This window comes from Lepus europaeus, chromosome 1, assembly GCF_033115175.1.
Source record: "Lepus europaeus isolate LE1 chromosome 1, mLepTim1.pri, whole genome shotgun sequence".
Lineage (NCBI taxonomy): Eukaryota > Metazoa > Chordata > Mammalia > Lagomorpha > Leporidae > Lepus > Lepus europaeus.
In genome coordinates, this window is record NC_084827.1 from 120,449,701 (window position 1) to 120,462,202 (window position 12,502).

Here is a 12,502-nt window from a genome sequence, read left to right on the forward strand (position 1 = left end):
CAAGTCATTGACCTAAGCAGGTCTTTTATTATTATATTCTCCACCAGGGCTTTTACTATTGATCTCTGATAACTTTGTAAGCACTCTTGACTCTAATGTCTGTTGTCTGACATTAGGCAAATCATTTAACATTTTCTTTATCTGTGAAATGGGAGTAATTGCAATTATTCCATAAGGCTATAGAAAAATAAATGAAACTGCAAAACAATTGCTTGGTGCTTTTCAGGATGTACCTAAAGGAGTCAGTAAGTACTAGTTGTTAATGTGTGTTGGTATAATGTTCCGTTCAAAGTAGGATCTAGAATGTTTCTTCCACAGAATCTCAAGGTGGTCTTTGTAGGCATTGTTACTGTTCATTAGAAAAAAAATATATAAAGTTTGGCTGTACATTTTATTTTAATTGTCCTTTAAATACAGCCTAAGAGAGAGGAAAAAATAGGCTTCTAATTTATTATTTAGCCTAGAAAATCTGAGTATGCCTCTCCTTTGGGGATTGGATCTTACTTTTCTACTGCAAAGTGATATCTAAGTCCCAATGACTTGTGTTGTTTCCAAATACAGGCAGCTGCCAGAGACGAAATCCTTGCTAACGGAGGGAGCCTCTCGCATCATCATGGAGGTATTCTTTTTTGGGAGTACAATATCTAATATTCCTACTTTAAAAAATATTTGATTCAGTAAAATGTTATGAAATGAGTAATGAGAGTTATGAAATGAGTAATTTGAGAGCACTTGAGATTTCTTAAAAGCTTTTATGTCTTAGAATAGCTGTCACCGAGGTAGGTAGGCAAATTATGGTGATAATAAACACAAGCTCCCTCTGCCAAGCCTGTCCAAATATGGATTCTGGCCAATCTGCCAAGTTCCCAGGGACCTGATGTTCACCAGAGAGTAACTCAGATGTCTGCGAGGTATTTGACCATTATAGTAAACATTTTTAAAGGGGGAAAACAGCAACAACAGCAGAACCCTATATAATTTCAGCCACTGTTGAAATGTAGCTGGATATCACTTATACCATATATTGAAAAGCTATTTGTCCTGCCCACCCAAAACCTCAGTAAATTAATGAAGACAGGGGATGAAAACAGATCTTTTTTCAAGGTCTTAATGGTATGTTAATGCTGTGTTGTTATTGGTGGTCATTTTGGTATCAAGTTCATTAGAGAATTTATCACATTACCAGTAAAAATTGTTATCATACTAGCAAGCATAGGAAATTAGTATGAGACAGTCATTTTAAAAGTTAAATAATAGCCAATCTGTCATTAAAATTATGAATGTTGAGGTTATTCATCCAGTTTCTTTTTTTTTTAAGATTTTATTTATTTTATTTGAGAGGTAGAGTTATAGATAGTGAGAGGGAGAGACAGAGAGAAAGGTCTTCCTTCCGCTGGTTCACTCTCCAAATGGCCACAACAGCCGGAGCTGTGCCGATCTGAAGCCAGTAGCCAGGTGCTTCTTCCCAGTCTCCCATGCGGGTGCATGGGTGTTACAGTTGATTTCTCAACAATGTTGCAGTGGGTTGGTTTCTGAGAGGAGCAGCCTGGTGGGGGCAAGAGGAACGGAGTCATCACACAGACTCCAGGAGTCGGGTGAAAACAGGCTTGAGGCGAGCAGCCTGCAGACTCGTTTATTACAGTTAGTACAACAGCTTATATAGCCAAGACCAGCCAATCCGATCAAGGGGCTGTCTATGCCCCAACCAATCACAGCCTGTTGCCAGGCAGTTTCCAAAGCCATCCAATCACAGCCTGTTGCCAGTCAGGCTCTTGTTGCCAGGCAGTTTCTGAAACCATCCAATCACGGCCTGCCGTCAGTCAGGCTCTGTTGTCATGTGGTTTCCTCTGTTGTCATGTGGTTTCCGAAGTCATCCAATCATGGCCTGTTGCCAGGCAGTTTCTGTTGTCAGCGGCCATGTTAGCATGACCTTTTCACCTCAGCAGCCATCTTGATATGACCTTTTCACCTCATTCCACCACACATGGGTGCAAGGTCTTGGGCCATCCTCTACTGTTGTCCCAGGCCATAGCAGAGAGCTGTCATTTAGTTTCTATAACAGAAATTTGTTCTTATTATATTCCTTGATATGAATTGATGCTTAGAAAGGTATAAATGGATAGATTTCTAAATTTTAAAATATTTTCAAGAGAGGAACATGATGATAAATGACAACTCAATTTAAAAATCCAACTGCTCCACCTTCACTGTGTTCTTCATGTCCTTCTTTTCTTGGTAACACTTGTCATAAGGTTATGTGCTGTATACTTGTACTTTTCAGAATGTCCCATGTCTTGACATTAGAAAGTGAGGATCAGTGAGAAAAGGATGTTTGTTGCCTTGTACCAGCACATACAGCAGTACTTGGCCCCAGTGAGCCCTCTACTTTTATATAGAATGCGCAGAAGAATCTTGATGCAAAAAGAAGTAGACTGTACAATACAGGGTCTATGTCTGAATAACGTTCTTACAGCCAGACCTGGAGAAGACTGCTAATACAGATGAATGAAATAGAAAGGTAATTTGTAACATCGGTGTATTAATTTAGTGTTTTGCTGCAAATTTACTTTTTTCTTAATCCCTACAGATAAATTTTTAGTTTAGTTGACTGATAAGCGTTAAAGTGAATGAACTTGGTCTTTTCCTATTTATTTTTGTTTCTTTGGATGAAGGTTCCAGTGAATGTTAGAATGACAAAATGAAAAAGGGAAGAAAATGGGTATTAGAAAGAAATTTTGCAAGTGGAATTAAGATTCTGATTACTTTGGTAGTCTAAGCCTAATTTTGGAAATTTAAATAAGAGCGATTTCATGATGATACCCAGATTCTAGTATCCTCCTTTAGTCACAAAGCTTACGTGTTCTCTCTCTCTCTCTCTCTCTCTCTCTCTGTGTGTGTGTATATAATTTTAAATGTTTTTATTCTGTTTAGGATTATACTGTATTAATATATAACAGACTTTTAAAAATAGATGCCATGAAGTATTCATGTGTTCTTCATTCTAAATTGGTGGCATGGGAAAGGAGACAGAATAATTTAGCCATAATTACTTGTATGAATAAACATTAAAATTTCTTTTCTATAGTTAGCAGTTTCTGTAGCCTTATGATACTTGTCAGCAGCCACCAATGCACCTGTTCTTTGAAAATTGGGAAATTTATGGTTCTCTGTATATATTGGTCAATATACTTCAAGAGGATGAGAACAGCTGAATCATGTGGGTAAAGGGGAGATAGACAGCTTTTTGGGACTAATTATTAAATGAACTATTTCTTTAATTGAGGGATGATACTTTCAGTTTAGTTAACCCTTATAGTATCAGAAATTCTATAGAAGTTGGAAATTACCAAATTACCTGGAACATTGCAGAGGAAAGCCAAATCAAGTTATTTTCCTTGCCCAGTGACTCTACTTCCTTGGGATCTGTGTGGATATTCAAGTCCCTCTAGGAGTTCTATATGTGTGAATTGCTAAAAGTGTAATATGCTGAACTGGTAATGTTAATTTACTTTTTCAGATCTACCCCAGACACAAAGCTCCTTGGTAGACTTTAGCAAACCTACATAAATGCTTGAAATAATGTATCTATAAAGCTGTTATTACAGAAAAAAGAAAATATACACAAATTTAAAATAATATAATTAAACCACTGTAATAAAAACTTGAATTTTATTTGGGAAAGCTATGGGAATAGTGCATTATATTAATACACAGAAGTTGAAGTTAATAATAAAAAGAAAAATTGTAAACCTTAAGCTGTAAGATTATGATTATTCAATTCTTGATGTCAAACAAATATGTAAATATCTCCTTGTGATATTTTTATATAGAGTATGTTTTCACTTTTTAATGTTGTCCATGTTACAAATATTACTCTTCCACTACACAGTACAAAGAATTGGAGTCCTTCAGTAAATTAAATATTAGAGGATTTCAAAAGCCACTGATCAAAACTGGTGACATAATATCATTAATTATTAATTCCTCGAAAAACACTTAAACAGACACTTCAATAAACATGTAGCTGCTATAGATGCAGAAACAGTAAAGAGAAGGCAGATAGACTTAAGATATAAAGCTGTAGGTGTTTGCTAGTTGCACTGCATGATCTAATCTCATTTAGTCCTCAAAATGCTGCAGAGTATTGACAGGCACTTGGCCTAGGGGTTAAGCAGCCAGTTGAGATGCTTGCATCCTGCATCATAAGGGTGCTTGGATTTGAGACGCAGTTCTACTCCCACCTGATTCCCAACTTCCTGCTGATGTGTACCCTGGGAAGCAGAAGGTGGTGGTTCAAGTAGTTGAGTTCCTGGCACCACATAGGAGAGCTGGATTGAGTTCCTTTTGTGCCAGTTACAGGTATCACAACCTTGGTGCTTGTGGTCATTTGGGAAGTAAATTAGAGATGAGAGCTCTCTTTCTGGCAATATCTGTCCTCTCTCTTTCTTTCTCTGTGCCTCTCAAATAAATTTTTTAAATGCGTAATAAGTATTATTCCAATCTTCAAAAGCAGATACTTACACTCTGAATACATAGGAACTAGACCAAAAAATCAGCAATAACTGCTAGTGCCAGAATTTGAACCCAAATCTTCCTGCCTCAGTGTCCCTGGCCTCTTAATTAAAAGCCTGAAATATCTGAGGTAGGTAAAATTTTAAACAATTGAAACTTACAGCCTTTGAAAGAAGTATATAATTAATCTAAAAATTTATTGAGGTGGGTGGTGACTAGCACTGTGGCTTGGTAGGTTAAGCCTCCGCCTGTGGCACCAGCATCCCATGTGGATGCTGATTTGAGTCCCTGATGTTCCAGTTCTGATGCAGCTTCCTGCTGATGGCCTGGGAAAGCTGTGGAAGATGGCCCAAGTCTTGGGCCACTAAGCCCACATGGGAGACATGGAAAAAGCTCTTTCTCCTGGCTTTGGATCAGCTGAGCTTTGACTGTTGCAGTTATTTGGGAAGTGAACCAGCAGATGGAAGACCCCTCTCTCTGTAACACTGCCTCTCAAATAAATAAATAAATCTTCTATGTAGTAGAGACTCAGAGTATGTTGAGTGCTAAGTGCATGCCCAAGTTCTCAGAATTTCATATTAAAAAGGCAATAGTCTTATTACTAATTTAATTTCAAACATTTAATAACCAACACCTTGTTTGAATATAGGAGCATACTTATTCATAGAAAGGCTCAGTTTATTGCCTATTTCTGGGAAAATGTTAGCAGAGTCAGTTATTCTGAAGAGAGAAGTATACTAAAATAATGTGTGTTTCTCTGTTTTTTTTTTTCAATTTTTTTTTCATTTATTAAACTTTTATTTAATGAATATAAATTTCCAAAGTACAGCTTATGGATTACAATGGCTTCCCCCCTCCCGTAACTTCCCTCCCGCCCGCAACCCTCCCCTTTTCCGCTCCCTCTCCCCTTCCATTCACATCAAGATTCATTTTCAATTCTCTTTATATACAGAAGATCAGTTTAGTATATATTAGGTAAAGATTTCAACAGTTTGCCCCATATAGCAACACAAAGTGAAAAAACTACCATTGGAGTACTAGTTATAGCATTAAATAACAGTGTACAGCACATTAAAGACATCCTACATAATATTTTTTTAAAATTAATTAATTTTCTATGCCATTTCCAATTTAACACCAGGGTTTTTTTTTTTTTTTTTCATTTCCAATTCTCTTTATATACAGAAGATCAATTCAGTATATAATTAGTAAAGACCTCATCAGTTTGTACCCACACAGAAACACAAAGTATAAAAATACTGTTTCAGTACTAGTTATAGCATCACTTCACATTAGACAACACATTAAGGACAGATCCCACATGGGGTGTAAGTACACAGTGACTCCTGTTGCTGACTTAACAATTTGACACTCCTGTTCATGGCGTCAGTAATCTCCCTAGGCTGTAGTCATGAGTTGTCAGGGCTATGGAAGCCTTTAGAGTTCGCTGACTTTGATCTTATTCCGATAGGGTCATAGTCAAAGTGGACGTTCTCTCCTCCCTTCGGAGAAAGGTACCTCCTTCTTTGATGGCCCCATTCACAGAGATCTTTCATTTAGGTCTTTTTTTTGTTGGACTCGTTACTTAGCAATTTTTTAACTAGCTGTGTGACATGACCTTAGAGGAATAATTGTCTCTTAGCTTCAGTGTCCTTACCTGCAAAATGAGAATACTAGTTCCTATATCATAGACTGTGATGATGTGTGTAAAACATCGAAAATACCTTATACATAATCGGTGCTTAGGAAACAATAGTGTATTTCTATCTCTCTCCCTCCTTCCTCCCTCCTTCCCTCCCTCCCTTCCTTCCCTCCTTTTTTTCCTTCCTCCTCTTCTTCTTTCTTTCCTTCCTCTTCCTTCCTCTCCTCCTTCCAAATAATAGCAACAGTGTCATGTGAAACTCTGTTTTGTATTTTAAACCTTTATTCTAACCATTGAGAAAAAGGCTGTAATTTATTTGAGAAAAGATCTGTATATCCAAAAAATATGATTCAAAATAGTGTTGAAAAAGTGTTTCTTACTCTCTATAGGAAGGTCTAATCTGTATGAAAAAAAAATAAATTACATTTACACTAATGGCTGTGAAATTTGCTGTAGAAAAAATATTTTCATAATAGCTTCTCTAAAGTTAATCATCTAATTTGTAAATTTCAAATGTCACTGCTATTCAAAATAGTTTGATAAAGCAGAAATCCTTCCAATATAAATTTTAAATAGTGTATTCACTTGTCCTGGTAATCTTATTCAATGCTAGAGCTTTTGAGAGATCACTTGTTTTTATGCATAGAAAAAAGTTTCTTTGATTTGCATCCTGAATTTAAAATGCAAGTTGACCTCATAGTAGCTTCTTTATTTATTGACCTTCAGGCAGTGTCGTGACACACACACGGTACAGTTTTTGAGTTCCACAGTAGAAGGGCTTGGGGTTAGAAGAATATTGATGCAATTTCTCTTAGAGGGTTTGGCCTGTAATTGTGATTAATAACAGTTGCTTTCACTATCTGGAAACAGACAGGCTGGTTTGTCTGCCTACAATCATGCTGTGATAAATGGAGCTATTTTAACTCTGGTTTTGTGTATCAAAGAAAACAGATGTAGTCTGGAACTGGAGGCTATTGGAAATATAAAGCCTGCTTAACTTAATCTTCATAGTGCTTGTTTTTGTAACAGAGGAGCTGGTCAGTTTAAACAACAAAGTTTATGTCAGCCAGTATTTAATTTCAATTTATGACTTAAGTTTTAAGTTGTTCATTTGCTAAAATTATATCAAAGTCCTTGTCAGGAAGTTGAAAAAAAAAAAAAAAAACCTGGTTAAGTATAACCAGTCTTAGTTTAAATATTAGTGTCTTTATTTGACCAACATTATTTCTTGTTATAATCACAGGGTATCTACTCTTAGCTTTTCTGTGTGGTCTCAACAGAATCTAATAGTAATAAAAACTTTAAAAGTAAAATGAGATTATTCAAAAGCTGAGCAAAAGATCTGCTTTTGGGCCATTTATTAAAAACCTGTAGTGTGAAATTAAAGCAATATAGATTGGAAAGACAGAAATAAAACTATCCCTATCTGTAGATGACATGATTGTCTATGTTGAAAACCCTAAGGAATCTGTAAAAACAGAATCAGAAAGATTGTACAACATAATATCACATACAAAAATCAATTGCATTTATGTATATAGATAGCAAACATATAGAAGCCAAAAGAAAATGAAGTAGGCATAAATCTAACATAAAAATGTACATACTTAGGTATAAATCTGACAAGATATGTACAGGACCTATATTCTGAAAATTCTGTGTTACTGAGGAAATGAATAAAAGAAGATCTAAATAAATGGCGAGAGGTACAGTGTTTGTGGGTTGTTGGAGAATGAAACATAGTAAAGATGTCAGTTCTCTACAAATTGATCTGTTTAATGCATTTCCTTTCAAAACTTCAACAAGATTTTTTTGTGGTATAAAAAGGAGTGTTCTAAAATTTATATGGTCGGCAAAGGAACTTGATAGCTAAAACAAGTTTTGAGAAAGAAGCATGAAGTGGGAATAATCAATCTACCTGATTTTTAAGACTTAAATAGCTACAGTAACCAAGACTGTACCTGGCATTGGAGGAGAAACACATAGATCAATGGAATGGAAGAGAGCCCAGAAACAGATTCATACAAATATGGTACTGCAGCAGTCAGACATGCATAGGCAAAAAAAAAAAAAAAAAAAAAAAAAAAAAAAAAAAAAAACTTAACCTAAACCTCAGAGCTATTCAAAAATTAATTCATAGTGATTCAAAGAGAGTAATAAGCTTAAATGTAAAATCTGAAACTTTCAGCAAAGTACCTTAAGAGAAAATCTTCAGGATTTACAATTAAACAAAGTTCTTAGATTGGACACCAGAAGTGCAAAGCAGAAAAGGAAAAATTGATAAACTAGATTTCATCAAATTAAAAATTTTGCTTTGTGAAGGATTCCAGGAGAAGAATGAAAAAATAGGTCTCAGAATGGGAGAAAATATGTGCAAAGAATATATCCACCAAAAGCCAAATCTGTAATATTTAGAGAATTCTGAAAATTCAGTAGCAAAAGCAAACAATTAAATTGGGAAATGGGCAAAAGACATGAAGAAACATTTCATTGCAGAGGATATGCAGATGGCAAATAATCACCAGGGAAATTGTTCAGCATCATTAGCTGTTAGGGAAATGCAAATTAAAAACACAAGAGATAGTACTACATCCATCAGAGTGGCTAAAATAAAAAGTGTGACAGTATCAGATTCTGGCAAGGTTGCAGAGAAAGTGAATCACAGTTATACGAGCATTTGTACCAGAGAAATGAAAATTTATGTTTACATAAAAACCTGTATTTATTCATAGTAGCCCCAAACTGGGAGCAACCCAGATGTCCTTTTAACTGGTGAATGGCTACACAAACTGAAATACCTCCTTACTTTGGAATACTGCTCAGCAGTAAAGAAGAACAAACTGTTGATACATGCAGCAACCTGCCTGATTCTCTAGAAATGTGTTTCTAAAAGACAATCCCAAAAGATTTCATACCATATAATTTTATTTCTGTAACATTTTAAAGTAGAAGAGTGGTTTCCAGGAGCTGGGAGCGGGGCAGGGTGAGGATAAGGCAGAGGCATTGCTACTAATAGGCAACACAGGGACTTAGTGGTGATGGAATTGTTCTATATCTTGACTGCATCAATGTCAATGTCCTGTCTTTAAGTTTATTACATTATTTTCCCATTAAAACCATGTTATAATTAGGTAAAATTGTAAGAATTGACTGTAAAAATCAAGTTAACCCATAGTTTTGCAGTACATTGTTGTTATGGCTGTATCATAGGTTAAACAGATTTGAAAGCTGACAGAAAATCTGTAGCAAGAGTGTGTGGATCCCTGTCTCTTCCCTCCCATGAACTACAGATAGTCCAGTCTGAGACAAAAAGGGCAGGCACAACACTGTTTGCTTTGTCTTCCTGTGTATACCTGTAGTAGCTCCCACCTCAGGTGTGTCATTCAGAGAGAATAGGTGGCTTGGATAATAAAACTTCTTTTAAGATTTCTAAAAGAAATTTTTCTTCCCACTGATTCTGTGTCTAGGACTCTTATAAGTAGGATGTTTGTTAGTCCGAACATTCCTATACATTTTATTGTTACAGAATTCTTACTGTTTTATAGTTCATTTCATGTGGTTACCAGTTAATCTTGTCAGATATTTTCAAGTGTAAAGTCTGTTAAAAATGACCTTAGGTAAAATTTATTTTTCATGCTATTCTGTAGCTGTACTGTCAGTAGCCTGTATGTGACTGCTTATTAATGAAAATTAAATAAAATTCAAAATTCGCTTCTTGGTTGCCCTAGCCACATTTCGAGTGCTCTATATCCACAGTGGCTAGGTGGCTACTAAACAGTACAGATACATCGCATTTCCATCATCCAAAGAACATTCTGTTGAACAATGCAGTGAAACTTTATTTCACGTATATTTTCACCCATTGATTAGAAAAATGGCCCTCCAAATTATAACTTAATCTTTTTTCCTGGTAGACATTAGAGTCAAGTGTTTTGATGTTAACTTTTAAAATAAAATAGCTTGTATCATTTATTACTGATATTCTTACAGTAACTTCTGTCTACCACCTTTTCAAGATTTTCTCTCAATTTGATCAATAGCTTTGAATTTAGAGAAAGTTGACCTTGCATGTGACAGTAGCCCATTTATTGCTAATGTGGCCAGTTGTAGCAGTGAACGTAAGTTGTCTTTATGTAAATTCCTTTTACTCCTAGGAGAGACATTGAGAAGCAGATAGGCACCAGTACTCCACAGTCTCAGCACTGTTGACATTTTTGCCCAGATATTCTTTGTTGTGTGTTGGGGGGAAGAGTGAGTAGAGAGGGTGAAGGGGTCCTGTGCATTATAGGGTATTTCATAGCACCCTCAGGTTCTACCCAGTAGCTGCCAATAACATTGTCTCAGTTGTGATAACCAAAAATGTCTTCAGACATTGCTAAATGTCTCCTAAGAGGCAAAATAACTCCAGTTGAGAATAACTGATTCATTCCAAAGAGTCCTAGAGATTTTGAAGGTAACGAGAGTTTGAAGTTCCATGACATAGCTTCTTTTGTCTTAGGCATAGCAGAATAGCCCTGTATGTATCCAAGAAATGATGTCAGTATGGGCGATGCAATGTAGATTAAACCAAAGGAAACCTAGATGGGTCCCCTTAGACCTTTGAATCCATATCTCATATGTGAAATGGCTTATGCATAACTGTAGTTCAATACTTACCTTTCATTTCAACTAACATTTATTGAATTTTAACTGTGTGGCAAGTACAGGTAGTTTGTTATGCAACAGGACTACAGAGATGGATAAAACATGGCCATAAGCCTTTAAGAAGCTTAGATTTTTTTCCAGCCTTTTCTCCTGTCCTTTTAAGTTTCCTGTTCACTTTCATTAGTCTTTGGTGTATGGGCATTTGATGGCATTTTGGTTTAAATTTCAAGTATACTAAGCTACCTTCTGTGGACGTACAATAGAATTAGCACTTGATTGTTGTTCTAAAGACAGGTTGAATCCAGCTGTTGTGATCTGTCATCATTGTAATGATTAGAACTTTTTGTTTCATTATCTCTAAAGACCTATTCAATAGTCTATAAGTGTTTAGAGCTATTGGGTAAACTACATAGATGAAATCTTAGCATGAAGAAAACTGGCATTTTAAATATTGACAGCAAGAGAAAAATGTTATAATAGTATTGGATTTTGATTGCTTTATTAAAGTCCATAGTATCCATGAATTTGACATCAGGATATCAGAACCTTCATGGGTGGAAAATAAATCAGATAATAAAAAAACCAAAAATGACTTTTAGTACCTACTGAGCATTAAATTTATTTTCTTTGAAGTTTTGAATAGTCATAGTCCCATCTTATATTCCCTTTAAGGCTGGAGGTTAGCATCCCTCAGTGGGAGATCACTATAAACCTCCACTAAACAGAAATGTGCTTTATTTACAACACAGGGAACTGGGCAAGGAAATCATCTCTTCAGGTTGAAATTTCCCTCTGAAGAAACAACATCACAACAGATCACCTTGTAACTCAAAGAATGGAAAGTGTCCATTGCTCTTAGCTATTCTCATCAGTGTTTAAGAAGTTCTGTACTGCCAGAACCTCATCTGGCGAGGGATTGGGTGTCCCTCAAGCACTAGTTCCTTACATAATCCACCAGTAATTTGATCAGATTGATTACAATCTTGATATACAAAGTGGATGCTCATGTCACTCACAGAAGCAGCTAAGTCTAGATTTTCTTTTTAAATTCTGACCTATAGGATAGTGCTAAAGAAATATCCAGGATGCCCAAACTAGAGCTTTTAAAAATTCAGTTGTGACCTGGCTTGAGTTCCAGGTTCTTGGCTTTGACCTGGCCTGGCCCCGTATTGACTGATGACAGGCTTATGAGGAGTGAAATAGCTAGTGGGAGGTCTCTCTGTCTCTGTGCTTTTCAAATAAAATGAAAATATATTTTAAAAGTACAGTTTTATAATAATGAGTTAGGTACCTTTTACTTTAGCTAAATTTGGCTAATCTTTAGTTTTGGTAATCTTCTAAATGTATGGCCCATTGTATAATTTGTTTTTAATAATTCTGTGGTAAATTTTTTTTTTTTATCTTAAATTCATGGTTCAAAAGTTATAATCTAGCTAAATAGCTCTGGAACCAGTAAATCGTGGATTTAACCCTCTTGAGATGGGACTGTTTGGTAAGTTTCTGCGAAGTCAGCAGTCAGTCCCTTAAACCACCAAGAAGAGCTCCAGATAATATTAAGGGGTTAGGCTGGTCACATGTCCACATTTCCTCACACAGTGTCACCTCCTTCTCTGCCCCTCGCCTCCACTGCTGTTCCTTTTCTTATCTCATTGATCATACCAGAAAGTGCTTTCTTCCTCAGATCTGCCAGCTCCCGGAGGAGAA

General features: G+C 35.9%; 1 protein-coding gene across 1 annotated transcript in view; it reads left to right on the forward strand.

The window, feature by feature from the left end:
- The window catches only part of AGPS (alkylglycerone phosphate synthase), a 139,446-nt gene that overhangs the window by 119,689 nt on the left and 7,255 nt on the right, over positions 1-12,502 (forward strand). Inside the window, exon 19 of the mRNA XM_062188360.1 lies at positions 562-619. Within this exon, the coding sequence (XP_062044344.1) occupies positions 562-619 (58 nt within the window). The remainder of the gene's footprint in view (positions 1-561; positions 620-12,502) is intronic.